At 36.6% G+C, this 27469-nt stretch overlaps 5 protein-coding genes across 10 annotated transcripts in view; 1 reads left to right on the top strand and 4 right to left on the bottom strand.

Moving 5' to 3' along the window:
- LOC127853246 (uncharacterized) overlaps positions 1-27469 on the bottom strand; it is a 99135-nt gene that overhangs the window by 2124 nt on the left and 69542 nt on the right. Inside the window, exons 1-11 of one of the 3 annotated variants that reach the window (XM_052387588.1) lie at positions 23185-23325; positions 22292-22458; positions 17856-17952; positions 17368-17514; positions 16595-16702; positions 16009-16146; positions 14386-14480; positions 10412-10472; positions 5837-7468; positions 4267-4411; positions 2479-2593 (exon numbers count right to left, since the gene is read on the bottom strand). In XM_052387588.1, the coding sequence (XP_052243548.1) occupies positions 2479-2593; positions 4267-4411; positions 5837-7468; positions 10412-10472; positions 14386-14480; positions 16009-16146; positions 16595-16702; positions 17368-17514; positions 17856-17952; positions 22292-22437 (2684 nt within the window). In that variant the 5' untranslated portion in view covers positions 22438-22458; positions 23185-23325. Of the gene's footprint in view, positions 1-2478; positions 2594-4266; positions 4412-5836; positions 7469-10411; positions 10473-14385; positions 14481-16008; positions 16147-16594; positions 16703-17367; positions 17515-17855; positions 18022-20340; positions 20397-22291; positions 22459-23184; positions 23326-27469 lie in introns of those variants that run through there. The other 2 variants (XM_052387593.1, XM_052387602.1) reach the window with 2 other exon arrangements.
- Positions 1-27469, bottom strand: part of LOC127855512 (G patch domain-containing protein 3-like) — a 93527-nt gene that overhangs the window by 21672 nt on the left and 44386 nt on the right. The gene's annotated exons all lie outside the window — the stretch shown is intronic.
- The window catches only part of LOC127853375 (alpha-ketoglutarate-dependent dioxygenase alkB homolog 4-like), an 87861-nt gene that overhangs the window by 30279 nt on the left and 30113 nt on the right, over positions 1-27469 (top strand). The window lies entirely within an intron of this gene.
- The window catches only part of LOC127853111 (phosphatidylinositol 4-kinase alpha-like), a 190812-nt gene that overhangs the window by 139949 nt on the left and 23394 nt on the right, over positions 1-27469 (bottom strand). The window lies entirely within an intron of this gene.
- On the bottom strand, positions 22710-25950 carry LOC127853403 (sodium/calcium exchanger regulatory protein 1-like). The gene is made up of 4 exons (XM_052387929.1): positions 25731-25950; positions 24031-24203; positions 23720-23818; positions 22710-23489 (listed from the first exon to the last, which is right to left on the bottom strand). The coding sequence occupies exons 1-4, from the start codon at positions 25801-25803 to the stop codon at positions 23436-23438; spliced, it is 399 nt and encodes a 132-aa protein (XP_052243889.1). The 5' UTR covers positions 25804-25950; the 3' UTR covers positions 22710-23435.

Below are 27469 nucleotides of genomic sequence, written 5' to 3'. Positions count from 1 at the left end.
ACAAATTATTGTTCAACACTAGATTTTGTCAGACAAGTTTGCTTTCCAGTGGTAATTGAGCCTTGTTTAGGAAACATTTGCTAATCAGGGACTATACTTTCCTCCTAAACTGGATCTTTGCTAAGAAGAGACTTCCTTTGAACGTCTCTCAACACACGAGCATAAAGCCACTTTGAACATCACTCAACGCACAAGCATAAAGCCACTTTGAACATCACTCAACGCACAAGCATAAAGCCACTTTGAACATCACTCAACGCACAAGCATAAAGCCACTTTGAACATCATTCAATGCACAAGCATAACGCTACCTTGAATGTCACTCAATGCACAAGCATAAAGCCACTTTGAACGTCACTCAACGCACAAGCATAAAGCCACTTTGAACATCATTCAATGCACAAGCATAACGCTACCTTGAACGTCACTCAATGCACAAGCATAAAGCCACTTTGAACGTCACTCAACGCACAAGCATAAAGCCACTTTGAACGTCACTCAACGCACAAGCATAAAGCCACTTTGAACGTCACTCAATGCACAAGCATAAAGCCACTTTGAATGGCACTCAACACACAAGCATAAAGCCACTTTTCTTCACAGCGAGACTAAATTTAAAGTTAAATCTAGTTATTAGATAACTAGGTGATAACAATGCTGGTGTGTTTGTTTGCCTTATCTCAGAATTTAAAATATACCGGGGGTATATACTACGAAATGAGACCAAACACCAAATACAAATATAATGCTTGTAAATAGTCTTAATCCATTGATAAGCTTTCGACACAATCTGATGTAAATCTGGTACTAAAATGTAACCATTTTATATCATACCTGTCAAATAACACAATATGATTCGAGTATGACAAGAGAATAAATTGGAATCCAGTTGTCATAGTTACTGAATGACTCAGACAACAGCAGACAAGACAAACTAGAGATTTGTCACAGATGTGACATATACCCCCACATGCTGCATTGACACAGAATATTTTGCATGCTGTCTTCACAAAACAAGAGAAGCTAATTAATTGCGATTTTTAATAATTATTATGACATTATCATTTATGGCCATTTTGACCTTTGAACTCTAGAATTCTTTCGCATGAATCGCCGTCAAATGACTGTGAACAAAATTGATGTACATATTCATGTTTAAATCCCACTCTGATTGACATAGTTATGGCCTGAACATGCTCATTTATGGCCATTTTTGACTTTTGAACTCCAAGTGTTACCTTGACCTTGGAGATATCAACCTATTTTTTTCTTATGACACACTGTTCAATGATTGTGAACAAATGTACCAAGTTATTTTAAAATCTCACAATGAATGACATAGTTATGGCTCGGACAAGATCAATTATGGCCATTTTTGACCTTTGAAGTCAAAGTGTGACCTTTACCTTGGAGATATAGATGTAATTCTTTGGCATGAAACACTGTGCAATGATTGTGAACAAATGTACTGAGTAATTTTAAAATCTCACAATGAATGACAAAGTTATGGCCCAGACAAGATCATTTATGGCCATTTTTGACCTTTGAACTCAAAGTGTGACCTTCATGTTGCAGATATCGACGTAATTCTTTCGCATGACACACCGTCCTATGATGGTGAACACATTTGCCAAATGATTTTAAAATGGCCGGGACAATCTCATTTATGACAATTTTTTACCTTTGAACTCAAATTGTGACATTGACCTTGGAGACATCCACATAATTCTTTCGCATGACACACTGTCCAATGATGGTGAACAAATGTGCCAAATGATATTAAAAACTCACAATGAACAACATAGTTATGGCCCGAACAAGCTCATTTTTTGCCATTTTTTACCTTTGAACTCAAAGTGTGACCTTGACCTTGGGGTTATCAACGTAAATCTTTTGCATGACACACTGTCCAATGATGGTGAACAAATGTGCCAAATGATTTTTAAGTATCTTAATAAATGACAAAGTTATAGCCAGGAAAAGCTCATTTATGGGCAACTCCAAGTGTGACCTTGACCTTGGAGATATCGATGTTCTACTTTCCCATAACACACCGTCCCATGATGGTGAACAAATGAAGCAAGTCATTTTAAAATCTTACGATAAATGACATAGTTATGGTCCAGACAAACTTTTGGTTTAAAACGCACTAAGTGACCCCGTGACCTAGTTTTGTGACCCGGCATGACCCATATTCAAACTTAACCAAACTTATCTAAATACAACTTCTGACCAAGTTTGGTGAAGATCGGATGAAAGTTTTGGGACAGACAGACCGACCGACAGACAAAGTGACTCCTATAAGGCCCCAATTACCAATGGTAATGGTGGTATAACAAAAACACTATATAATATCATACATAAAAATAAAACTTTGTCCCTGCAACAAGAAAAGCAAAGTGACAATGTGTTAAGAGGAAATATGCCAGCTATATCTAATGCAAAAATATACTTGTAAATACAACGACATATAACAACCTGATGGTGATATCTGAGAGGCACTTGTCTGCTTGGAATGCAGCATGAAGATCTGCCAACATCTGATGCTGGTTGTGAACTCGTACGTTACCAGCCATAGGGTCAGACGTTGTCCCTGCAAGAAGGATGGCAATATTGAATGATTTTTGTTTTAAACAAGAAACCGTCGGAGACGGGTGATGCTCCTCAAAGGTTTTTTTTGTCACAATATTGCACTATATATTCAGATAAAAGGAAACATCTTGAGGGGCATAACTTTGGACAAAATAATACGATTGTGGTTTAGCAACTTAAAAATTTCAAAGGGCCATAACTCTCTAAATAAATCATCTAACCAGAACCCACAAATAACATGCGCATCTCCTCAAGGTAGTTAAGCTTCCCATAAAGCTTCATTGTATTCCTGTCAGTAGTTGGGGAGAAATAGCCCGGACAAGAATTGCACTATATGTACAGTTTACAGAATATTTCAAAGGGCCATAACTCTGTGAAAAATCATCCAACCATAACCGGCTGATAATATGCACATCTCCTGTTGGTAGTGAAGCTTCCCATAAAGTTTCATTGAATTCCCATAATAAGTTGCTGAGAAATAGCTCGGACAAGAATTGCACTATATGTACAATGGAAAATTTCAAAGGGCAATAACTCTGTGAAAAATCATCCAACATAAACCGTCTGATAATATGCACATCTCCTCTTGGTAGTGAAGCTTCCCATAAAGTTTCATTGAATTCCAGTCATTAGTTGCTGAGAAATAGCCCCGACAACAATTGCACTATATGTACAGTTAATGGAAAATTTCAAAGGGCCATAACTCTGTGAAGAATCATCCGACCAGAACTGGCTGATAATATGCACATCTCCTTTTGGTAGTAAAGCTTCCCATAAAGTTTCATCGAATTCCGGTCATTAGTTGCTGAGAAATAGCCCGGACAAGAATTGCACTATATGTACAGTTAATGGAAAATTTCAAAGGGCCATAACTCTGTGAAAAATCATCCGACCAGAACCGGCTGATAATATGCACTTCTCCTCTTGGTAGTGAAGCTTCCTATAAAGTTTCTTTGAATTCCGGTCATTAAATGCTGAGAAATAGCCCAGACAAAAATTGTGCACGGACGGACACACACACGGACGGATGAAGCGGCGACTATATGCTCCCCCCAAATTTTTTTTGGGGAGCAAAAAAAGTATTGATGTCTTATTGTAGTTGCAGTTTTATTTCACAATATATTTAAAATATTTATCAAGATAGTCATACAACAGTTGTCAGTTAACCTATTTATACTTTCTTGAGTTAACAGATGACCCAAACCAGTAATGAGTAAAAAATCTTTTGACAATAACTTATAAATTGTCGAGGTGTCTATTAAAATGGTTTATGATCAATCACAACCCAATTTGACCAGGCTGGGAATCAAACAAGGTCCAGCACTCTACATATAGGCATTGACAAACTAAGCAATGAAATGTTGTAATACATTGTAAGTACAATTGTTTGTAAACATCACAAGTACTCAAGAGATAAAATCATGGCATTGATATGTATGAGCTCTGAAGAAATTAGGCTTAATGTATGTGCAGTCCAAATTGCTGATAAAAAATGACACGTTCTGCTTTGATGGATTTTTTCTGTTAAAGGAAGTCTATTTGAAACAAAAATCCAGTTTATTTGGAAAGGGACCTCCCAGATAAGCCTTAATTTGCAAACTGCAAACGGAGGACATTTTACGCACATGCATTAGGTACTATATTCCCAGATTGAGGTTTCTATAAAGAATCAACCTTGCAGTTCAGCTGAATACTTGTCAAACTGTAGGAAGTTGTACAAGTCCTTGCTGTTGGGATCAGACTCGTGCCCCGCTTCGTTTTCCATGCATTCCTTGATGTAGAAGTCCAAGTCAGCAAGATGGGCAAGAGATGCCTTCCACTAGAAACAAGACCTGCGTTTGTGAATCAAAATGCCCCCGTCTGTGCTTCAAAGCCACACACCAGCTATTTTAGAAAAAATTGTTAAGTCTTAATTCACCAAAAATCAATGGACCTTTTTTAACCTATAGAGAAACCTCTAGAACACGAATATTATAAATACAAGTCCAATGCCTATAACTTCTCCACACTTTGCCAAAAATCAATGGACTGGAAATAAACTCACACTTTAAAATAAAGTTTATTTGTAGGTTATGTAGGTAGACTCCCATACCAAAAATGAGCTAAATATCTGAAAACGTTGCAAACAAATCCTCAGGAAAAAGATAATTATTGAGAAAATGTCTCAGTTCAAAGCCAATAACTTTGCAAAAAATCAATGGACTGGAACGGAACTCTTTACACTTTATCTTCAGGTCAATTAGGATGACTCACATACCAAAACTCAGCGACCCATCTCAAAGTGTTTCATAAACAACTGCTGGAAAACGGAAAATTTCAATGTCTAAGGCCCATAAATTCACCAAATATGAATGGACTCAAACGAAACTCACACTTCATCTGTAGGTCATGTTGGAAGACTCACATACTAAAAATCAGCTCTAAAAAAAACTCTGAAAAACCGTTTGTATAAAACATAATCCAAGGCCAATAACTTCGCCAAAAAAAAATGGACGGGAATGAATTTCACACTTTATCTGTAGATGTTGTAGGTAGACCCACATACCAAAAATCAGCTCAATTGAAATTGTTTTGCAATAGACCTCAGTAAAACGGATACTATAGAGAATTTTTTTTAAGTGCATGGCCCATAACAACGCTAAAAATCAATGGACCGGAAAGAAACACACACTTCATCTGTAGGTCAAGTTGGTAGACACATACCAAAAATCAGCTCAATATCTGAAAGTGTTTCGTAAAAAGAACTCTTGAAAACAGAATGCTGGACAGATGGACTGACAGAAAGTGTGACTGCTATATGCCACCCTACAGTTAGTAACATCAGCATAAAACAACAGTAAATTCAGCCAATAGACAAAATAAAAATCCTTTTGTGCGTACTAGGTGACATGGTAGTCTAATAACGTGTATCTAACATGCATTATAAATATGATTTATATGTAATAAAAAGTTATTATTAATACACTTGTTTCCTATGTTTGTTGATTTTTTGCTCAACAGTATGTCAGTCATAGCACAGTGATAAGTTTGCCAACTCTCGCTTGTCGTGGTAAATATTACACTTAATGCCCATTGCTTTGCTTCCAATTCTTCCTTTGAAACATGAATTGACCTAAAAAAATTATCGGGAAGAAAAAATCTGATAACAAATCTGAAGATATATTCGTAAGTGAGAAAGAAGACATTCTGTTTGTTCAAAATCATGTCGCCATAATAAGCAAAGATTTATTGAAATTGAGTTTACCAAAGAATAAAAGAGGTTCTCCTGTTGTGGTAAAGCTTGGTGCAGGTCTGGGTTTGCCATCAGTAGCACGAGGGAAATATCAGCGTGGCACTGTACATAAACAGTCACATCATTCATGCCCTCCATCTCATGGGTCCAGTATCGAGATATCACGCTATCAGGTGCCGCTGCTGCGGGTATGAAGTTTTCAGGTTTCTGATCTTTGTCAGAATGACTTTCAGTTTCTGTTGACGATTCATTTCTTTCTCTAAATTTGCCATCAAATTCAAGAATTTCTTGGTTTTCAGACGGAACACCAAACTTTACCTGTTTGTTGAAGACATCTATGCATTTCTGACATCTTACCAAAGAGAGACTGTCAGTTACTCCTGCATTCTCACCTAAGTCATAGCAGCTGATGCAAGGTTCAATGTTGCTGATTGTGAATGCATCATCTTCTGTTTCTACTTCAGATTCATATTTGTTGGATTCTGAAGACCAATGTCTCCTTTTAGGGTAATTTGAGTCTTGACTTTCTTTCTCTGAAATATTGAAGGTATGTTCCCTATTCTGATCAATTTTGGAAATGGCAGAAATTTTTATTTCATGTATATCAGTTTTGCTTGAAAGTTTTAAGTCAGTTTCAGATTCTGCATTACTCATGGACGTTGTTTCTGAAGTGTGAAATGTGCTTTCACTTGACAGATCATCATACAAAAGAGGCCCTCTGTAATCTTCTGATGATTGTGACTGCATTACTACTGAACCAAAGTCAGTTGAATTTACAGCATCCAATTGTGCCAATGTCAAACGTTCTCCAAATGATTCCTGCGATAACAATTCCTTGTTTTCAAAACTTTCTGATTTTTTCTCATCATTTTTAGCCTTATTTTGTTCTGCAAATATTCTCTGATTCTCATCATTTTTCTTCAAATCACTAACTGAAGGATTTCCCTCATCTTTCTCTAAAGTTTCAACTTCTACTGATATCCTGTTGGAAGAATTCTTAGTTGACTCTAAAACTTCCTCACTTTCAGATTGTCCATTTTCCACAGATTTTGTTATTCCAATGCTGTCAAGCAAATCTTCACTTTCAGATTCTGATTCATGTTCATCAGTGTCTGTATGAGAGACCATCACATACTTCTCACCAAAATGATGCCCAGTAACGCCTTCATACATGTCACTCTCACTTTCAATGCCAGACTCACCATTTTGACATTCGACAATTGGGACATCAGACAACAGGGTGGATATATTTTTTCCCTTGGTCTGACTCCACGTTGATTTCAGACCTATTTGTTGTCTGTCATAAAATGCCTTCTTCTTCTGATTTGATAAAAAAGATTGAAGTACTGTATGAGATTTGTTTGCTGAATTAGTATTTAGATTAGTAGAACTCACATTTGGAAATGTTAGCCGTCTTTGGAGTGATGCACCTTTATGGGCTTTGTAAGCACTTATATCAAGTCTGCTTTGTTCATCACTAGGTCTTGTTTCTCTGTGCTTTTGAAAGTCTGTGAGTTTGCAATGACGTTTGGAGACAAGATCAAAAGGTGAAATGTCACTAAGTTCTTCAGCAGTAAGAAATGCAGTCATCACAGTACAACCTTTTGGCAGTTCACAACAAATGTCCATTGATATGTGTGGCATCTAAAATAAATCATGAAGTTCATTTAAAATGAAATTTTACAGCATTGAGAATGTACATTTATAAAAAGTTACATAAAACAAACACTCAATTATAATGAACAAATAGCCATAGTTATAAGATTAAACTTCGTATTTTGGCCAAGAGAGTTCTAGTGGCCGGTATATTGGAGCAAACATTATTTTATTTCAAAAGTTACTCTAACAGTCCCAACATTAAATGGCAAAACTTTGTTAATAATAATGCCCTTGAATACATCAAACAATTACTTAAAGAGATTGAAGAATCACGAGCAACAACAACAGGCAATACTCTTGTGCTACATGTACCTGTTACAAATAGATATCTGACAGGCTGAGGGTTATGGGAACAAGAGCACCGCACAACTGGTGCCAATGCTCGGCAGCGGGTGCATTTTTAAACAAGAAACCGTTGGAGACGGGTGATGCTCCACAAAGGTTTTGTTTGTCACAATATTGCACTATATATTCAGATAAAAGGAAACGTCTTGAGGGGCATAACTTTGGACAAAATAATACGATGGATGGTTTAGCAACTTAAAAATTTCGAAGGGCCATAACTCTCTAAATAAATCATCTAACCAGAACCCACAAATAACATGCGCATCTCCTAAAGGTAGTTAAGCTTCCCATAAAGCTTCATTGAATTCCAGTCAGTAGTTGGGGAGAAATAGCCCGGACAAGAATTGCACTATATGTACAGTTTATAGATAATTTTAAAGGGTCATAACTCTGTGAAAAAATCATCCAACATAAACCGGCTTATAATATGCACATCTCCTCTTGGTAGTGAAGCTTCCCATAAAGTTTCATTGAATTCCCGTAATAAGTTGCTGAGAAATAGCTCGGACAAGAATTGCACTATATGTACAATGGAAAATTTCAAAGGGCCATAACTCTGTGAAAAATCATCCGACGAGCGCCGGCTGATAATGTGCACATCTCCTCTTGGTAATGAAGCTTCCTGTACAGTTTCATTGAATTCCGGTCATTAGTTGCTGAGAAATAGCCCGGACAAGAATTGCACTTTATGTACAGTTAATGGAAAATTTCAAAGGGCCATAACTCTGTGAAAAATCATCCGACCAGAACCGGCTGATAATATGCACATCTCCTCTTGGTAGTGAAGCTTCCCATAAAGTTTAATTGAATTCTGGTCATTAATTGCTGAGAAATAGCCCGGACAAAAATTGTGCACGGACGGACGGACAGACGAAGCAGCGACTATATGCTCCCCCAAAAAATTTGTTTGGGGGAGCATAATAAATGAAAGCTTTTTTATTATTTTTTTTTTTTTTAGAGGTTACAGTGACCTTGACCTTGGATCTAGTGACCCAAAAATGAGTGTTGCGTGTAGAACTCATCAAGGTGCATCTACATATGAAGTTTCAAAGTTGTAGGTGAAAGTACTTTGAATTTAGAGCAAAATATCAAAGTTTTAGCACGACGCCGGAAGACGACACGACAAGACACGACGAGTTGGCTATGACATTACCTCGGGTTTTCTCTGAAAACAGCCGAGCTAAAAATAAGGACCAGTAAATATCATTCCAGAAATGACAAGGATATATTAGGAAATATCTGACCACTTATTAGCTGTATAGTAGTTCCTTGTAGGAACACTGTCAAACCCCTCATGACCATGTGTTTCAATAGACCATACACTTTTTGAACTCAGCAAAGATGTAATTCTAAAAAATGTTCTGAGCAAGTTTAAACAAGAGCTGTGTTTGTGAAACACAATGCCCCCTACTGCGCCGCTTTGAAGCCATATATTTGACCTTGAAGGATAACCTTGACCTTTCACCACTCAAAATGTGAAGCTCCATGAGATACACATGCATGCCAAATATCAAGTTGCTATCTTCAATATTGCAAAAGTTATGACCAAGGTTAAAGTTTTGGGATGGACACACTGACACACACAATGACAGACAGACAGACAGACAGACAGGCCAAAACAATAAGCCCCCTATCATTTGATCCGGGGGCATAAAAAGGTTACTCCTTATACTGTGTCCCAAAGGTTTTACTACAGCTATATTAGGAAAACTGCCCTGACCCCTCCAACCATGTTTTTAACGCATCAGAACCATTTTCGAGCTCCACTTAGATATCATTAGAACAATTGCAATGTTTTGACCAAGCATAATGCATATTTGACTACAAATAAGACTTCAAGACGATTTCTCTATAGCCATACTAAGGAAAACCTCCTGTCAGCTATGATTTTTAATGCATCAGAACCCTTGTAGGCCCTGGCCAAAATATTATTAGAACAAATAATACCAGCAAGTTTCATCTTGATTTGATAAAAAATTATGACTAAGAGGGTTAATTTATTTGAATCTTATCTTATTGATAGTAATCAAATCAACTTAAAGAGCTCACTTTCTATTTATTAGGATTTTCACTTGAATAAGCATCAGGCCTTTTCAGGGTACATTTATGAACATGATACATAGAAACAAGAGATGTGTTTGTCAGAAACACAATACCCCCTATAGCGCCGCTTTGAAATAAAATTTCAATATATCATTTGGCAGGTTTAGAAATTATCTCCCTTTTAAAGCTCTTACTTCCCTTGGATTATATTTTTTGAGTTTTGACCTTGAAGGATGACCTTGACCTTGATCTTTCAACACTCAAAATGTGCACCTTCATGAGATACACATGTATCTTAAATATCAAGTTGCTATCTTCAATATTGCAAAAGTTATTGCAAAACTTAACTGTAAGGTTAAAGTTTTGGGACAGAATGACAGACAGACAGACAGACAGACAGTGGGACAGAATGACAAACAGACAGACAGGCCAAAAACAATATGCCCCCGATCAATCGATCCAGGGGCATAAAAACACCATTTATTTATACTGAGGCGTGGTTGTCATGGTGATGACACAAGTACATTTGTATGTACAGACCTGTTCCTGGAGCAACATCAGATTTTTGGTTAGTCTGGGTGGCAGCTGAGAACACAGGACACTACAAAATACCAGAATACAACAATTACAATACATATACAGTACATAACATAATTTCATACACTGTTTTACCAAATTGCTGGTTAATTTGAAATATTATTTTGGTTCCAACATTTGCTTTTTCTTTATTATGCCCCCCTTCGAAGAAGAGGGGGTATATTGCTTTGCTCATGTCGGTCGGTCGGTCGGTCAGTCGGTCCGTCCACCAGGTGGTTTCCGGATGATAACTCAAGAACGCATACGCCTAGGATCATGAAACTTCATAGGTAGATTGATCATGACTCGCAGATGACCCCTATTGATTTTGAGGTCACTAGATCAAAGGTCAAGGTGACCCGAAATAGTAAAATGGTTTCCGGATGATAACTCAAGAACGCATACGCCTAGGATCATGAAACTTCATGGGTAGATTGATCATGACTCGCAGATGACCCCTATTGATTTTGAGGTCACTAGGTCAAAGGTCAAGGTCACGGTGACCCGAAATAGTAAAATGGTTTCCGGATGATAACTCAAGAACGCATACGCCTAGGATCAAGAAACTTCATGGGTAGATTGATCATGACTCGCAGATGACCCCTATTGATTTTGAGGTCACTAGGTCAAAGGTCAAGGTCACGGTGACCCGAAATAGTAAAATGGTTTCCGGATGATAACTCAAGAATGCATATGCCTAGGATCATGAAACTTCATGGGTAGATTGATCATTACTCGCAGATGACCCCTATTGATTTTGAGGTCACTAGGTCAAAGGTCAAGGTCACGGTGACCCGAAATAGTAAAATGGTTTCTGGATGATAATCAAGAACGCATATGCCTAGGATCATGAAACTTCATGGGTAGATTGATCATGACTTGCAGATGACCCCTATTGATTTTGAGGTCACTAGGTCAAAGGTCAAGGTCACGATGACCCGAAATAGTAAAATGGTTTCCAGATGATAACTCAAGAATGCATACGCCTAGGATCATGAAACTTCATGGGTAGATTGATCATGACTCGCAGATGACCCCTATTGATTTTGAGGTCACTAGGTCAAAGGTCAAGGTTACGGTGACCCGAAATAGTAAAATGGTTTCCAGATGATAACTCAAGAATGCATACGCCTAGGATCATGAAACTTCATGGGTAGATTGATCAAGACTCGCAGATGACCCCTATTGATTTTGAGGTCACTAGGTCAAAGGTCAAGGTCACGGTGACCCGAAATAGTAAAATGGTTTTCGGATGATAACTCAAAAACGCATATGCCTAGGATCATGAAACTTCATATGTAGATTGATCATGACTCGCAGATGACCCCTATTGATTTTGAGGTCACAAGGTCAAAGATCAAGGTCACGGTGACCCAAAATAGTAAAATGATTTTCTGATGATAACTCAAGAACACTTTTGCCTAGGATCATGACACTTCATAGGTACATTGATCGTGACTCGCAGATGACCCCTATTGATTTTCAGGTCACTAGGTCAAAGGTCAAGGTCACAGTGACAAAAAACGTATTCACACGATGGCTGCCACTACAACGGACAGCCCATATGGGGGGCATGCATGTTTTACAAACAGCCCTTGTTTAATTAGAAAACATATGATTTATCTGTACTCAGCTTTTTCAAATTATTGTCATTAAAAACCCACTTATCAGACGCCATCTCAAGTTTTAATGCTTTTATTTATTAATAGTTAAATTTAAGAATTATTCTTAGTGAAAGTCTCATGATAGGTGTTATTGGTTAGTTATTTTAAAATAGAATTAATTTGAAGACAAAACATGTAATCTTTGGTCAACCAAAAGTTTAGACTTTCTGAATTAGTCAAAATAAGGTCATTGTCAATGTAAAATTAAGTCAGGTGATGTAGGTATATGACATCAACCATGCAAATACAAAAGCTTCGGTGGCAGCATTATTGATATGAGATGAAACAATCACTTTGGGTTAACAACAACTTTGACCTCTAAATAAGTCCAACAGTTGGTAAACATCAAGAACAAAATGAGGTAAGTTTATGTGTGTTGAAAGATAACATTAATGCAAGTAGCGAAGCTTTGTAGCAATGGCTATTGATTTTATTAAAATAACTTCTTTGTAGGTAAACCATAAATTTGGAACTTCTGAATTAAAGGAACCTTTTCACAGATTTTGGCATGTATTGAAGTTTGTCATTTATGCTTTTTATTGATAGATGTAAACATTGGATCCAAAGCTCAAGTAAAACAAGATGTGTTTGTGAAACACTATGTCCCCCCCCCCCATATATTTGACCTTTGACCTTGAAGGATGACCTTGACCTTTCACCACTCAAAATGTGCAGCTCCATGAGATACACATGCATGCCAAATATCAAGTTGCTATCTGCAATATTGCAAAAGTTATGGCAAATGTTTAAGTTTGACGCAAACCAACAAACAAACAGGGCAAAAACAATATGTCCCCAGTAAATATTGGGGGACATAATTAAAGAAAGAAAAAAAGTAACCCTCAACTTGGCTTGAACCACTGACCCCTGGAGTAAAAGTCTAATGCTCTGACCACAAGGCCATCCCAGCTCATACAATGAGTGATGTATTTTATACTTTATATATGCAATACAGTAGATTCCACTTAATTGAATATCAAATAATCTGGTTAATTGAATAGAAATTGAAAACACCAAACCATTTTCATCTCTTCCCATTGTAAAAACTCCGCCTATTCTGATAGGAAATATGGCATATTCCGGTTAATTTAATAGCCAATTATCGATTGCACACTATAATCCAGCGAAGAATCTCATAAATCTCCAAGGATACACATTGTATCAACGATTTTGACAGACACGCTCCATTGACTGCCTTTGTTTTCATTTCACAGCATGCATGTATGCAGCGTCTGTCAAGCGTCACGTGACTAACAGGTGTGGTATGGGGGCCAAGTACAATGCAAACACTGAAGTCTCCGGTTAAAACTGACACAAATCACAGTGTGCAGTTAGCGGCAAACTTTCGAATGCAAACTGTCGAGTAACGCACTTCCACAGTTTGTTACCAATTAGAAAAAATAAAAGGGTTTGTTGCCGATTAGAAACAAGATGATGACATGTCTTGCTTGACAGTTTGCAATAGGTGATGGAATGTGACACCAATATACATCTAGAATTTAATGTAACCTGTGAGTGAATATTGTGAGTGGATTATTTTCAGCGCACCATATAATGAATGACAAACAACTTAAAGTTACTATCTGTGCTTTTCTATGTGTTTATTGAATAAAACAAATTTATTTAGCAATGTATTTAACAATATAGCTTTGAAATAGGTTAAAAACACGATAACAAACACACATGTTTATGATAAACAGTGATAACATTGGAAATATAACGGATTCTGTATAATTGAATACTCCGGATAATTGAATATTCGGACGTGATGAATGGGCTATTCAATTAAGCGGAATCTACTGTACTTGTAGTGTAAAAAATAAAACGACAACATCAGAACTCTTCAAATTATTCAATCGTTTTGCATTGCAACGCTTTATAATTTTCAGGCTTTTAAATCATCATAAGATGCCTATAATGGATATTTTAGAGCATGGTATTACTGCTTCCGCACAAATATCATAACTACAACAACAATTTGTAAATCTGAAACATTTTTTTTTCATTTTGTCAATAAACCAAAACGTGAAAAAGTGCCATTAAGGCCAAAGTTGGTCCATGTAAAAGACAAAATAGGTCAGGTTATGTAGGTGAGTTCAGAGAGTTCACAGATTACAATAATGAATTGCATGAAAACCTTTATGTAACATTTGAACTAGTGTTAAAGGTAAAACAAAGACTTACTTTTATCCTATTACACTATCACAAGGGAAATGTTTTTGTTATTTAAATACTATACAAGTATTGCAATAAAGCAAGAGCTCTGTTTCTAACCTGTTCTTATAGAGAATCGCTCCAGACAAGACATAGGGCCTTCGTTGACTGGACTGCAGAAGATGGGATGCTTGAAGGAACAAATGTGACCCAGACTGAAACCAAACAGGAAACTAAATGACCACATTTATACCAGTTTTCATGAAATGAAATGCAAAAATTACCTAATCTAACACTTCCTACAAACAAGAGCTGTCTCCATAGGATGACAAATGCCCCCCAAAAATGCTTTGATAGAAGTTATGAGCATTTTTCGAAACCTAAACGCAGATTTCGAAACGTAAACACAGACACCAAGTTCAAGGTCAAGGTCAAAGGGGTCAAAATTTGTGTGCGTATGAAAAGGCCTTGTCCATATACACATGCATACCAAATATAAAGGTTACATCTGAAGCGACATAGAAGGTATGAGCATTTTTCAAACCTAAACGCAGATTTCAAAACCTAAACGCGGACCCTAAGTTCAAAGTCAAGGTCAAAGGGGTCAAAATGTGTGTGCCTATGGAAAAGCCTTGACTATATACACATGCATACCAAATATGAAGGTTACATTTGAAGCGCCATAGAAGTTAAGAGCATTTTTCGAAACCTAAACGCAGATTTCCAAACATAAACGCAGACCCTAAGTTCAAGGTCAAGGGGGTCAAAAATTGTGTGCGTATGGAAAGGCCTTTTCCATATACACATGCATACCAAATACGAAGGTTACATCTGAAGCGACATAGAAGTTATTAGCATTTTTCGAAACCCAAACGCAGATTTCGAAACCTATACGCGGACCCTAAGTTCAAAGTCAAGGTCAAAGGGGTCAAAATTTGTGTGCGTATGGAAAAGCCTTGACTATATACACATGCATACCAAATATGAAGGTTACATCTGAAGCGACATAGAAGTTAAGAGCATTTTTCGAAACCTAAACGCAGATTTCCAAACCTAAACGCAGACCCTAAGTTCAAGGTCAAAGGGGTCAAAATTTGTGTGCGTATGGAAAGGCCTTGTCTATATACACATACATACCAAATATGAAGATTACATCTGAAGCGACATAGTAGTTATGAGCATTTTTCAAAATGTAATTGCAGATTTCGAAACCTAAACGCGGACCCTAAGTTCAACGTCAAGGTCAAGGGGTCAAAATTTGTGTGCGTATGAAAAGGCCTTGACCATATACACATGCATAATGCATATTAAATATGAAAGTTACATCTGAAGCGACATAGAAGTTAAGAGCATTTTTTGAAACCTAAACGCAAAGTGTGACGGAAAGACAGAGGGACAGACGGACGGTCCGATCACTATATGCCCTCCTTAGGGGGCATACAAAAACAAAAAGTAGCAACTAAAAATATGCTTTCACTCAAAGCAATAATGCAGCTAATTGGGAAAATCTAATCATGTCATTAACCTCTAACTGATTTTCAATGTTATATCTCAACTACTAGGTACCCGATTATAGGCGATAAATTCAAAATTGTTTCCCTTTCTTTCAAAAATAAAAACAAAATTCTATTTAATATAATGATAACATATTTACAAACTTAAAAGCCCATTAGAACACATTTACGTATTCAAAGATAATGCCAGTGATGACAGACCGTATGTGTAACCATGAAAACATCCTACCAGTGGTAGTTGTGTGTAGGGAATGGACTGGAATGTTTGTGCAAGGCTGTACCCCTGTGTCGCATGGGTGACGCGAAGAAGTATTCTCCAGATACCAGCCAGCTCTGTAAGATACTCCACCTGGTTTCCCTTCCAACGCTTTCATGGAAAATGTATAAGTATTTAAGTTGTAAACAGTGTAGTAATGAACAATGTGGACAAGTTCTATTATATGTAAAAAAAATTATATGCAACATTTGTCTTATTAATTTTTTTGGCAAAATAGAAGACATAAAAAAATATGTTTTAACAAAATATTAAAACTGGTCACAGGTTGCTAATGTTGAGTGCATGTGTTTGTGTTAGTTTCTACTAGTGCACGTGTCTTTCCTAACATAAGCAAGTTAAAATACTGAGAACGCAACATACCGGTAAATTCATTTGTTCTTATGTGCAGAAATTTAAGGCTTAACTTAATTTAATGGCCACACATAAGTACAACACAAGTTGTTCATTGGATGATAAATAGTAATAATTTAAATGAAGTGGATTTTTTTGCTATAATTTACAGATAAGTAAAGTCATTATTAATATTGGCACATTCTACCAGTTTCAAACTATCTATGCTGCCATGGAATGTGACAAAGGCGTCATACAAGGCATCCAACCGGCTCAGCAGGTTTATGTCAGGTACAAAACTACTCCCTTGTAATACCTACAATAAAAAGAGTTCCATCAAGATCCATTTCAACATCTAAATTAACAGAACAAATAAATCATGATTATTATGAAGAAAGATATTTATTGTATAGTGTAAGTGCAGATGGCTATATTGTCTAATGAAAAAATGAACAATTCATAAAGAAGATTTCTGAGCATGATAGAAAATTATTTCATAAGTGGTGATTGAAACAATATTTTCATGAGTGGTGTTTCCATGAGTGCAGAAATACTTTTGCTATAACCATGTGCGAAATAACAGTTTGATTATTCACCAAAAAGCAACAAATGTTCTTTGTGTTGGACATATGTTTGTTAATATTCAACACACACACTTGTTGAGAAAAGTAACTGACGCTAGTTCACAGCTTTTTATGCAACTTGGAAAATATTAAATCTATTTAAAGGCTTTTTCACTAATATCAAAAAAAATTCAACAAAAATTTCTTTATTTCACAAAAAGCTAAGAAATAGGTGGTTTACTCTTGCTTTTTTATGCATATCAGATATGAAAATCCATTGGATTTTAATCCTATTACAGGGATTTTGAAGAAATGCTGAATTTTATTAAAGACGCGAAATTACACAAATTCAAATATACTTATAGTTTCTTTATGGTGTAATTTTCAGTTCAACTTAAATATATAATTAAACAAGTACCAGACTGTAAGAGGCTGTTTTCTTTATAGCAAACTTTTCTTTCTCAAATTTGAAGACCCTTGGAGCTGATTTACTGATATTAGTGCAGAGAAATTCAGACATTCCCATCAATTGACCACACAGCATACACTGGTCATTCTCAGGCACCTGCAGTGGAAGAAATGTTTCAAGATTATCACTTTGCAAATATTTCTGCACTCTGTATTATTGTATTGAAACCATGCATAAAGAACATTCATCAAGCTAAAACAGAGTGGACCTTAGTACATATGTTTTCAAGTTTACATTTAAATCTGTTAAAAGAAACTGGAGTTGTTAAATTTCTTTGTGATGATTTTAACTTATATTCAATAAGTAATGTATTTTTTGTGGAAATCAGCGCTTGAATTTTGAACAAATTGTGGATTTATTATACTATTCACATAATATAAAATGGCTACATATACATGTATGTAAGTTTTTTATCATTTATAAATGATAAAAATTACCTCTTCGGGAGAGAAATAAATTATAGCATCTTTCAGATCATCTTCTTCCTTCTTTAACACATTATGATCATAGATGAAAAAAACAGATCCATGTAATCTGAAATTAACAAAAAACTATTCATTAAGGGTTTTAGTTTTAAGTGAGCTTGAAAACATTTGGTTTAACCTTTAAAAGTTTGGTCAGTGTCAATGAATAGAAACTTGCAGTCTACCAAACATACCATTAATTTATTTGGGTACAGTGTGATTGACTGTAACTGTAAGTGCCTGATTATTTTTTAGATCACAGACGATATATAAGCATAATGTCGTGTATGAAATATGTACAAGATCTTTCTGTTATGAAAGCTGCACTATTTTTCGCCATCCCTAACATTATATATTTACAACAGGGGTACATTGAAGGCTCTTTATTATCCCCACGCTCCAAATTGGAGTTGGGGGATGATGTGGTTATCTCCGCCATCTGTCCGTCCGTCCTGGCCACTATCTCCTCCTATACTATGAGCACTAGAACCTTGAAACTTAAACACATGGTAGCTATGAGCATATGTGCGACAGTGCACTTTTTGGAATTTTGATCTGACCCCTGGGTCAAAAGTTGCGGCGTGGGGATACGCGTTGGCAGCGGCTGCGCCATTTCTAGTTTATTAATAGCAAATGAACTTTTTACTATTTAATGGAATGTATCTTTGGTGTGGTCATTTGCAGTCCAGTGTAGGGAGTATTGGTCAAACTAAATTAATAGCTTGTCCCAGCACTCCTGCCCATTTAACTTAAAACAATCACGAAAACTGGGACCAAAAATCAAACCAATGGTGGAGAGTTTTCCTTCATTAAACATCTTTCAGCTTTCAAGATTATAGCACTACTTTCATGCGCAATAAAAACACATTTAGCATTTATACCTTTAATTATAACATTTTTACACTTCAAAAGATTCTCATTTTTGTAAAGATTCTCATTTCCTCATGTTTTCCATGTTAAAACATTTTAACAATGACACTTCCTTTCTGATTCAAGATTTTTTTTAACCCAACACATAAATGCTGTTTAAGTCAAGAGACTTTTTATTTGAACCTTCATATGAAAAATATAAACAAAGATTTTCAGAGGTGCTGTTTCAATTTGATTGGTCAGGTTAAAAAGATTCAATCTTTTAATAAACCCATTCATCATCCATACATGCCATAATTTTTATGCAAATTTCCGGGACATTGAGCTCAATGTTCCCGGACTTTTGCAGATTTTCCGGGACATGATTACATATAGCGATATATATATACATATATGAATTTTTGGTACGCATTTTTTTTCACATCTTAAATTGCTAAAGTTGAAAGCCTACAGTATCTGAAATACACTAGACTAGATCTATCATCTATTAACATCAAATTAAACATTACTACTTCTGAAACTAGATACAAGCCACGGGTTTTTCGTGTTAGAAAAGAGCACCAAATTGCTTTTGTGAACATGTTACATCATCTGCAGGAAGAAAAACTAAGAGTTAAAAGTATAATATGCTGGGATACATTTAGGGTGCACGAAAAGAAAGAGCGTCCGAAATTCTACTGCAATAACGGCAAGTCACAATGGTGCTTCCAATTGCGAACGCAATTCAAATTCACTTATTATTTTTTATTGTTATAATTACTGGGGGTTTAAAACAAGACAGAAATAAACCTAGTGAGGATGACAATTTTATATGCTTAATTTTTTTACACAACTTGTTGTCAGCGTATGTAACACTCAACTTCTTTGTCGGTTAAACATGCAACATATAAACCTGCTTTTAATTTTTCACTCAACGATGTTGGACTTCAGCTGATGTGTGAACAACTCCTTTGCTCTTACGCAGGGAAAAACTATAACGCTGTATATAAAAGCCAATTAACAATCACATTAAACAATGCCGCCTTTTCTGGTTTACTGGGAACGTGAGACAATCTATATGATAATAGAACCCCTGATCGATTTTGACAGGTAGCGTAGTCACCTAAATTCAGATGCAGATTTCCGGGACTGCGGGACACGTTCTGCGGGACAATCCCGTACAATTTGGGACATATGGCATGTATGCATATGGTTTATGGATTTAACTGTAGTGTATAGTGTTTTGTTTGTTTGTGTGTTGTTTTTTTGTTTGTTTTCCTTTTTTTGGGAGGGGGGAGGGATACACTTTGGAATTCATCCTTATCATTGATTGCAAAATGATTGCAACAATTAACCAAGAGAAAATTTCTATAATCTTTGAGCCACCTGTCTAATTATAATACAAATGTATATGGAAATATTGTCCGAAAATTAGCCTTTTCGGAAAGTATGTCAATACAGGAATGTAGAAATATGACCCATGTGATTCAGGACATCCCCAACTGTACACACATAAATAATGTCACGCCTAAAATACCGATTTTGGTCTCATTAAACATTGAAATATTTTACAAGTAAGTATTATTAATCAAAAGATTACATTATTTACCTCCATATCGTATTCGCCATTTTAAATCACATGATTTAAGATCATATGACTTTGAGGTTACAATATACTAAACAATCGTGTCTTGTCGGTTGTACTATCTTGAACAATATCATAGTTGACTCGAAGGCATGTTTACACTTTAAACTAGATCTATTGTTCTGGTTTTATCTTTTGGAAATTGTGGTAAGGCATGAATAGGAGTTCACTAGGTACTAGATCCCCGAAATATGATAAACTTAGAGACTACTGTACAACACTGCACTGACAAAGGCTACATTCCACTACAGAACGGTCGGAAAAACTTTGCAAAAACAGTCGATTTTGATTTTTATCAAGTTGGTTAAACTGTAATTACCTGTAAATCGATCTGCGTAAACCGCTTACTTCATTGACGTCAATAAAAAAAATTGTCGCCAGTTAACCCTGCTATATTAAGCATTTTGGTAACCGATTGGACGGCGAACATCAAAGCCTGACGACTAGAAAGTTACCCGAGAATTTCTCGTTACTTATCTTAGTCACTATCGAAATATATTGTGTTTTAATATTTGATTAACACGCTTTTTTCTTTGGACACCTTTAATCTCACTTTCAGATCCGCTTAAAAGGGCCTTTTCACAGATTTTGGCATATTTTGAAGTTTGTCATTAAATGCTTTATATTGATAAATGTAAACATTGGATCTTAAAAGCTCCAGTAAAAAATCAAACATAAAATTTAACAAGGAAAGACAAGTAGCCGGTACCAGGGCTCGAACCATTGACCCCCGGAGTCCTGGAGTTAGTCTGAAGTAAAAACACATTAGCCCTCTCGGCTATTACGCCGAGTATACACAAAATAAGTATTTTATACCTTCTATAAGCAATCTTCGTAGTTTCGTAAATTTAAACGACAACAACAGAACTCTCCAAATTATTCAATCGTTTCGCGTTGCAACGCTTTATAATTTTTAGGTTTTCAAATCGTCAAAAGATACATATAATGGCTATATTGGACTGTGGTAAATGTTCAGTAATACTGTTTCCTTACAAATATCATAACTAAAACGAAAATTTGCGAATATGAAACAACTTTTTTCAATTTTGTCAATTTACCAAACCGTGAAAAGATCCCTTTAATGTAAATTGGGCCTTATGGCTAGCGTAGCTCAAGCCAGCTCTTCGCAATTGCGCAGTTTGGTCAGGAGTTGTCCGCTATAAATCACGCAAGGTTTGGTGGTCTAATAAGGAAGCTCCTGACCAGACTGCGAGATGTCTAAGGTAGCTTATAGCTTCGCTGGCCGCATATGACATAAGACCAATTTTCGCATGACGTTGGTTTTTACAAATATGTTTGTTTCTTATAAATGGAACGTCTAAGTACAATACTTTTCTTTAGCAAATTGAAGACTATTTGTGGTCCAGTATTTATAACAAACTGGCAAACTTCGGTATCCTATTTAGTCTTTCAAGAGCGATTCGAGTACGGTTAGCATTTTATGTTTAGATAATAAACTATTTCCGTCTTAACACGAAACTTTACTATTTCGGAAGTTTTTTGTTTCCTCATCTTGAAAGCAACACTATGATATCAACGTTTATTGATAGTCCGTTACGTCTTCCCCGTACGATCAAGTGACCGAGTATCGAGTCAAAATGCGACGTTTGTCATTGATGCGAAAAGATGATTTTAACGGTAATATAAGTATTATTGCAAAATGCACCAAACACAATACTATCGTAAATGATCAAAACAAACCTGGTGGGAAATATGGATAAATTGTTTCCGATTGCTGGATTTATCGCAATTAACAGCGAATTACTTTCCATTATGAAACAATAATGAATATAATTTATATGCATTTTAAATAAAACAATTTTTGTTTTAATATATTGTGTTTTTTTTTGCTTTACATAATGAAATAATGGTTCACTTAGTAAAATAATATTAGTTTTTCTCCCGTTTTTCTCACATTAATCTGCTAAGGAATCGTCTGTTATTGAGGCTGCTTATTAATAGGCTCTGCTGCTGTGCTCCTGTGTGTATTTCATTTTCACGCCACGCTGCTTTTTCGCGAATGCATCCATCGGCTGACCTGCCCCTCTGACCTGCATCCATCGGCTGACCTGCCCCTCTGACCTTTAAGCATAGCTGTTTTACGCGATTTTAACGTAACACGCAGTGGAATATTTTCAATATGAAAAATGTCATGTAAAGTATACTCTTCCTCGACGCGAACTCTTTCTCGGTGCGGATGCGGTATAAGTTTGGTGAATCGTACTACCCTGTGTACCTATTTTCAAAACACCACTATTAACCTTAGTTGTTCTTGCGAACAACTAATGAATGAAGACCCAACGACGTGGTGTGAACAGTAACACACAGCGATGGATTGTTTAACATGTATTTTGGAATAATAAACATAACATCCAATAATACTGATTGCATAATGCTGTAAGCGACAGTATGACAAATGAGGTTATGATTGCTACAATGTCCGCTGATTTTGGGGATTAGGCTAAAGCAGAACAGCAGGGAACCTGCTTCCAATTTTTACATCCCACAGTTTTAACATATGTGTCCGCCACACCCTCCTGTTTATTTGCCCAACCTTTAAAAATATGTCCCATCCGTGTTTGTTATTATGTTTTTTATCAATATTCTCATAAAAACATGCATACCTACCGTGTCTTTATTTTCTATTGAATATTTGATAGAGTTACGTACCGTAGTGCTTGATATTAAAATCAAATCATATTATCACGTTTAATAAGGAAACTGCCTGCTGAAATATATTCTGACTGAATGCTTGAATAAGTAAGTCAGTGGAAACAGCACAATTAAAGCACAATTTAAGAAGTTTACCGTCTATCGAATGACACAAGTCACCTGCCCTTTTTAGGCACCACTGCTTAGTCTGGCTTTATCCTTACTGATTTACTTGGGTTGTTTGCATGAAACATAGAAATGCCCGTTTAATTATTTTGCAAATACACTTGTCACTTGTCATCTGGGAGTTTAAAGTCCTCCAGTAACAACGCCTTTTAAAAAAAGTTTCCGTTAATAGTCTCAAGTTACCGATCGCATATAAGGACACATTATTGTTCGTTTACGAATTACGTCGCACGCTTGTATGTTCTCGTGCACACGGCGTCGTCGGTAGACAAAATCTGAAAACAAAATATGAAACACCATGGTTGCCATCCATTCAAACTTAAATAAGGTATTGATCATATTATTCATGAACTCATAATTATAAATTAATACTAACGAAAAATGTGTAGAAAAAAAGAAAAAAACTATTAGATTCATAAAAAGAAGGGCTGACGTATTTCAAAATTAAGCAAAATAAATATTTTTTATATATTTTTATGTGTTGTTTCTTATATATGATAATTACCATGATCATGCTGTCGCCGTCCCACTCGCGCGTTATAACTGAGTCGGGTGTTCCTTTCTGAACTTGTGTCAGTTTTTTACCCTCTAGTGTAAATGTTGTCTGAAAAGAATTGAATATTGGAATCTCAAGTATAACCGTTAATAAAAGTGGAACGAGTAGAAATTGTTAAGCTATAAAAACGTTGAATGATAAACGAACTTCAATGACTGTTACATCGAAACATTTATTTAATTGCTAAATTGAAACAATTTGTTATTGAGTCTAAAATAAAATAATCATTTTGTCCATCACGCAATAGCCGAATACTGTACCTTGCATTTCCTGCCGTCGCCTGTGACCTCGTCGAACTCCTGGCCTAGGACGAACTCCAGCACCGTGTTCTTGAGGGTGGTCAGCGTCTTGATCACCCAGCTATTTCCGGTCACCTCGATCACCTGTGTCGGCTTGATAGCGGCCGCCATTTTGCGCATCACCATGCCGACACCTGTAGCAGAAGGCAATCTGGTTTACGTCGTAGTGATAATGTACGCATATGTTGTTTGTTCCCACGCGTATTTTCGAGCCTCTGATTTGACATTTAAATTTTAAAGTACATTAACAAAATGCCAAAATATCGTGCGCTATATTAATATCTTATAAGGGGTTGGTTTCATCCCGTAAGACCATGCATACGCATAAACGTGTGATAAATGACGCGTCTTGAGGACCGTGGATTTGTTGCGCTTGTCATTCAACAACATGGCTTACAGGTCATCACATGACGTATACATGATATATCGGTTATTGGACAAAGCCAGGAAAACAAAACAAAAAGTACACAATACATATGCTTTGCATGGTTAATTTTAATTGAAACGACGACTGAAGTAACGCAAATAGAAAACGAACATACATGTATCACTTCAATGGTCTAGCGTGCAAAACATGAACACTAATATTGTTTCAATAACCCTACTGACTTATTGAAAATAAATTAAAAATAACACACCGTTGGATCGTCACGAAACTGTCCATTCAAAATAAACAATGTATTTTTTCACGAGTAAAGTCGAGTTTTTTCTCCCTGGTGCATCAAACCGAATTTCAGCCAGACAATCATGAAAGAGTGATCGATGTAATGTCTGACCTTTGGTAACCGAGACTAATTTCCTCTTAATGAAAATCACGCATTGTAGTGAAGACGCGACAAAAAGGGTTTGACCTCCCGAGTTACCCCAACATCGAAGTGGTTAGAAAATTGTGTTCAGTTATAGGTTGGGTGGTCTTAAAATAGGTCGAATTATCAGGGAGTTTGTTTGAAAAGTGATAACAAACAAAATTTCAAAAACTTGGCGAATATATGTTTAAGCCATATCGGATTTCCATACCTGCATTATCCAAGTTAAATAATGCGTTTTATTTGCACGTAGTTTTCTACATAAAATGATATATATTATGATGGTCCATGGTGTGTTTGTGTGCGTGCATGTATGTGTGTTTCAACTTGTCCAGTCCATCTGCGTCTTGCGACGGTATCTTGGTACTCTGTCATGTAATTGTTGTTGTAGTTAACCACCATCTACTGATGGTAAAATGGTACACAAGTTTCTCAGTATTGACTCAGACAGTGTGGTAAATTTCTGAATACCCGTTTTATATCCAATGATATATGTGAAGATCATACCACCAAACCATCGTTTTTAAAACCAGTTTAAACATCAAAATATTTTTTTTTAAAAGAGAGAGAGAACAATATTGCACACAAATCGCCTGTTATAATAGGTTTCTATAATAAATATTGCCGATCTTATTTATTAGTAACGCAAGTCTTACGTCGAAAGCTAGGGAACTCCCGTGATAACATTTCCAAACATCATCTTTTTGTGTGTGTTTGAGATTTTAACTTATGTAAAAATTAATATAAGACACATGAAATTAATACAAAATGGAATCCCGTTGCCAACTGAGGGTCTGTTAACTTATGACTTTCAAAATCTTGGAGAAAAGCCTGAAGTAAGCACAGAACACATACCGACAGCTTTCAAGTACTCTTCGAAGTTTTTCGTATCCACGAGCGTCCAAGTCCCAGCTGCAAAATCCGCCATGACTAAGTTAATGATAAAGAGGCTAGTAAATCCCAACTACTTCTAGTATCACTGAATACATGTAACTGATATCGCTTGTTGCAAGAGCTCAGTACTAGTACAGCAGTCCAGTTACATCACAATGAACGCTGGTGTAGCTTATCAAACGGCGTGCTCAAAGTTATCTTGCCTGTGATTGGGGGCGGGGCATAGACTGGCCTCCTCCTATTCGTTGTAGTTGATACATGTAATAAAATGTATGCTCCATCTTCACAAAACGGTCTTAACTGAAACCCAGAGGTTTCTATCCTGCAAAGAAGCGTGTGTTTTTTTCCGGAATAGCTGCTTTACACAGCTTTTTACCTAACCCCTCGTTCACACATAGACGCCGCTTCTACAACGATCAAAGCGTGACCGAAAACGTAGCCGATCGTGACAAATCGCAGGAGAAACGTAATGGAGCCTTCATAACCGCAGTATGATCGCGGTAGAGTCTTCATGAACGGAGAGCTCTACGCGCTCGCCACGCTTATTTTGAACATGTTTAAAACAAGCGCAGCGCGGGATCGCCAATAAGAATCGGTGTAAAGTCGTTAAAAGAGCGTAGTAGAAGCGCCGTAATCATACAGCCAGCGCGGAAGCATCGTGGAGAGATCTTCATGATCGTAGTAAAAGCGCAGTAATAGCTCTGCGTAGCGTCGTAGTATGATCTTGAATGTCGCGGCAGTAAACGCAGTAAGGGGCATCGTAGAACGGTCGAAATGAAGACCATAATTCGCCAAATTGCTCGATTGAGACTCCGATCGGCCTCGATCCTTTCTTTCAGATCGTGGCTTGATCGGGATAATCGCCGTAAAGTCACAGCTATGTGAGAACGGGGGGTTAGATGACCTTACTTAACACCAGCAGACCCGAATGAATACGCTCCATTCTTTCTGTTTTGATCATAATCCCCCGGAACATAAGCAACATCATCGTGCCTTTTTAGATTAGGATGTAACACTTTTCAGTGTAGGGAAATTTGGACTACTCTCGTGTGTTCATACAAAAACAAGGGACAAAATTGTCACAAAACCAGGTTTTCATTGTGAAAAAAAAATCTGATAAAGGGAGAAAACTCAAACTGAACTTTTGAAATGAACAAACAAAATTAACCCCCTTTGTAAGTTTGTTTTAAAAAAAAATATATTTTTAATCGTGGCGACCTTGACATTGGAGATATTGACGTGATTCTTTCGTGCGACACACCGTCCCATGATGGTGAACAAATGTGCCAAATGATTTTAAAATCTCACAATGAATGACATAGTTATGGCTAGGACAAGCTCATTTATGGCCATTTTTGACCTTTGAACTCAAAGTGTGACCTTGACCTTGGAGATATCGACGTAATTATTTCGCGCGACACACCGTCCAATGATGGTGAACAAATGTGCCACATGATTTTAAAATCTGACAATGAACGACATAGTTTAGGCCCGGACAAGCTTGTTCCGCCCGCCCGCCAGCCCGCCCGCATTCGCCAATCTAATAACCAGTTTTTTCCTTCGGAAAACCTGGTTAAAAATGATACAACATATTGCCCAGTTACATGCGAACATAGATCTTATGCAACATGCTGCCAGCGTAGCCCAGCCTGCGCATTCACGCAGTCTTGACGGGATATGCACACTGAGGCGGGTACTCA

Source organism: Dreissena polymorpha, chromosome 1 (assembly GCF_020536995.1).
Source record: "Dreissena polymorpha isolate Duluth1 chromosome 1, UMN_Dpol_1.0, whole genome shotgun sequence".
Lineage (NCBI taxonomy): Eukaryota > Metazoa > Mollusca > Bivalvia > Myida > Dreissenidae > Dreissena > Dreissena polymorpha.
The sequence above is the reverse complement of the archived record's forward strand: the minus strand, read 5'-3'. Positions and strand labels throughout refer to the sequence as shown.

Excerpts from the sequence above, each read along its gene's own strand:
- LOC127853403 (XM_052387929.1), bottom strand. The coding sequence starts at position 25,803 with ATGGCGGATTTTGCAGCTGGGACTTGGACGCTCGTGGATACGAAAAAC. Across the intron at positions 24,204-25,730 it reads AGAGTACTTGAAAGCTGTCG|GTGTCGGCATGGTGATGCGC; the intron begins GTATGTGTTCTG and ends CTTCTGCTACAG. Across the intron at positions 23,490-23,719 it reads ACGGCGACAGCATGATCATG|ATTTTGTCTACCGACGACGC; the intron begins GTAATTATCATA and ends TTTTGTTTTCAG.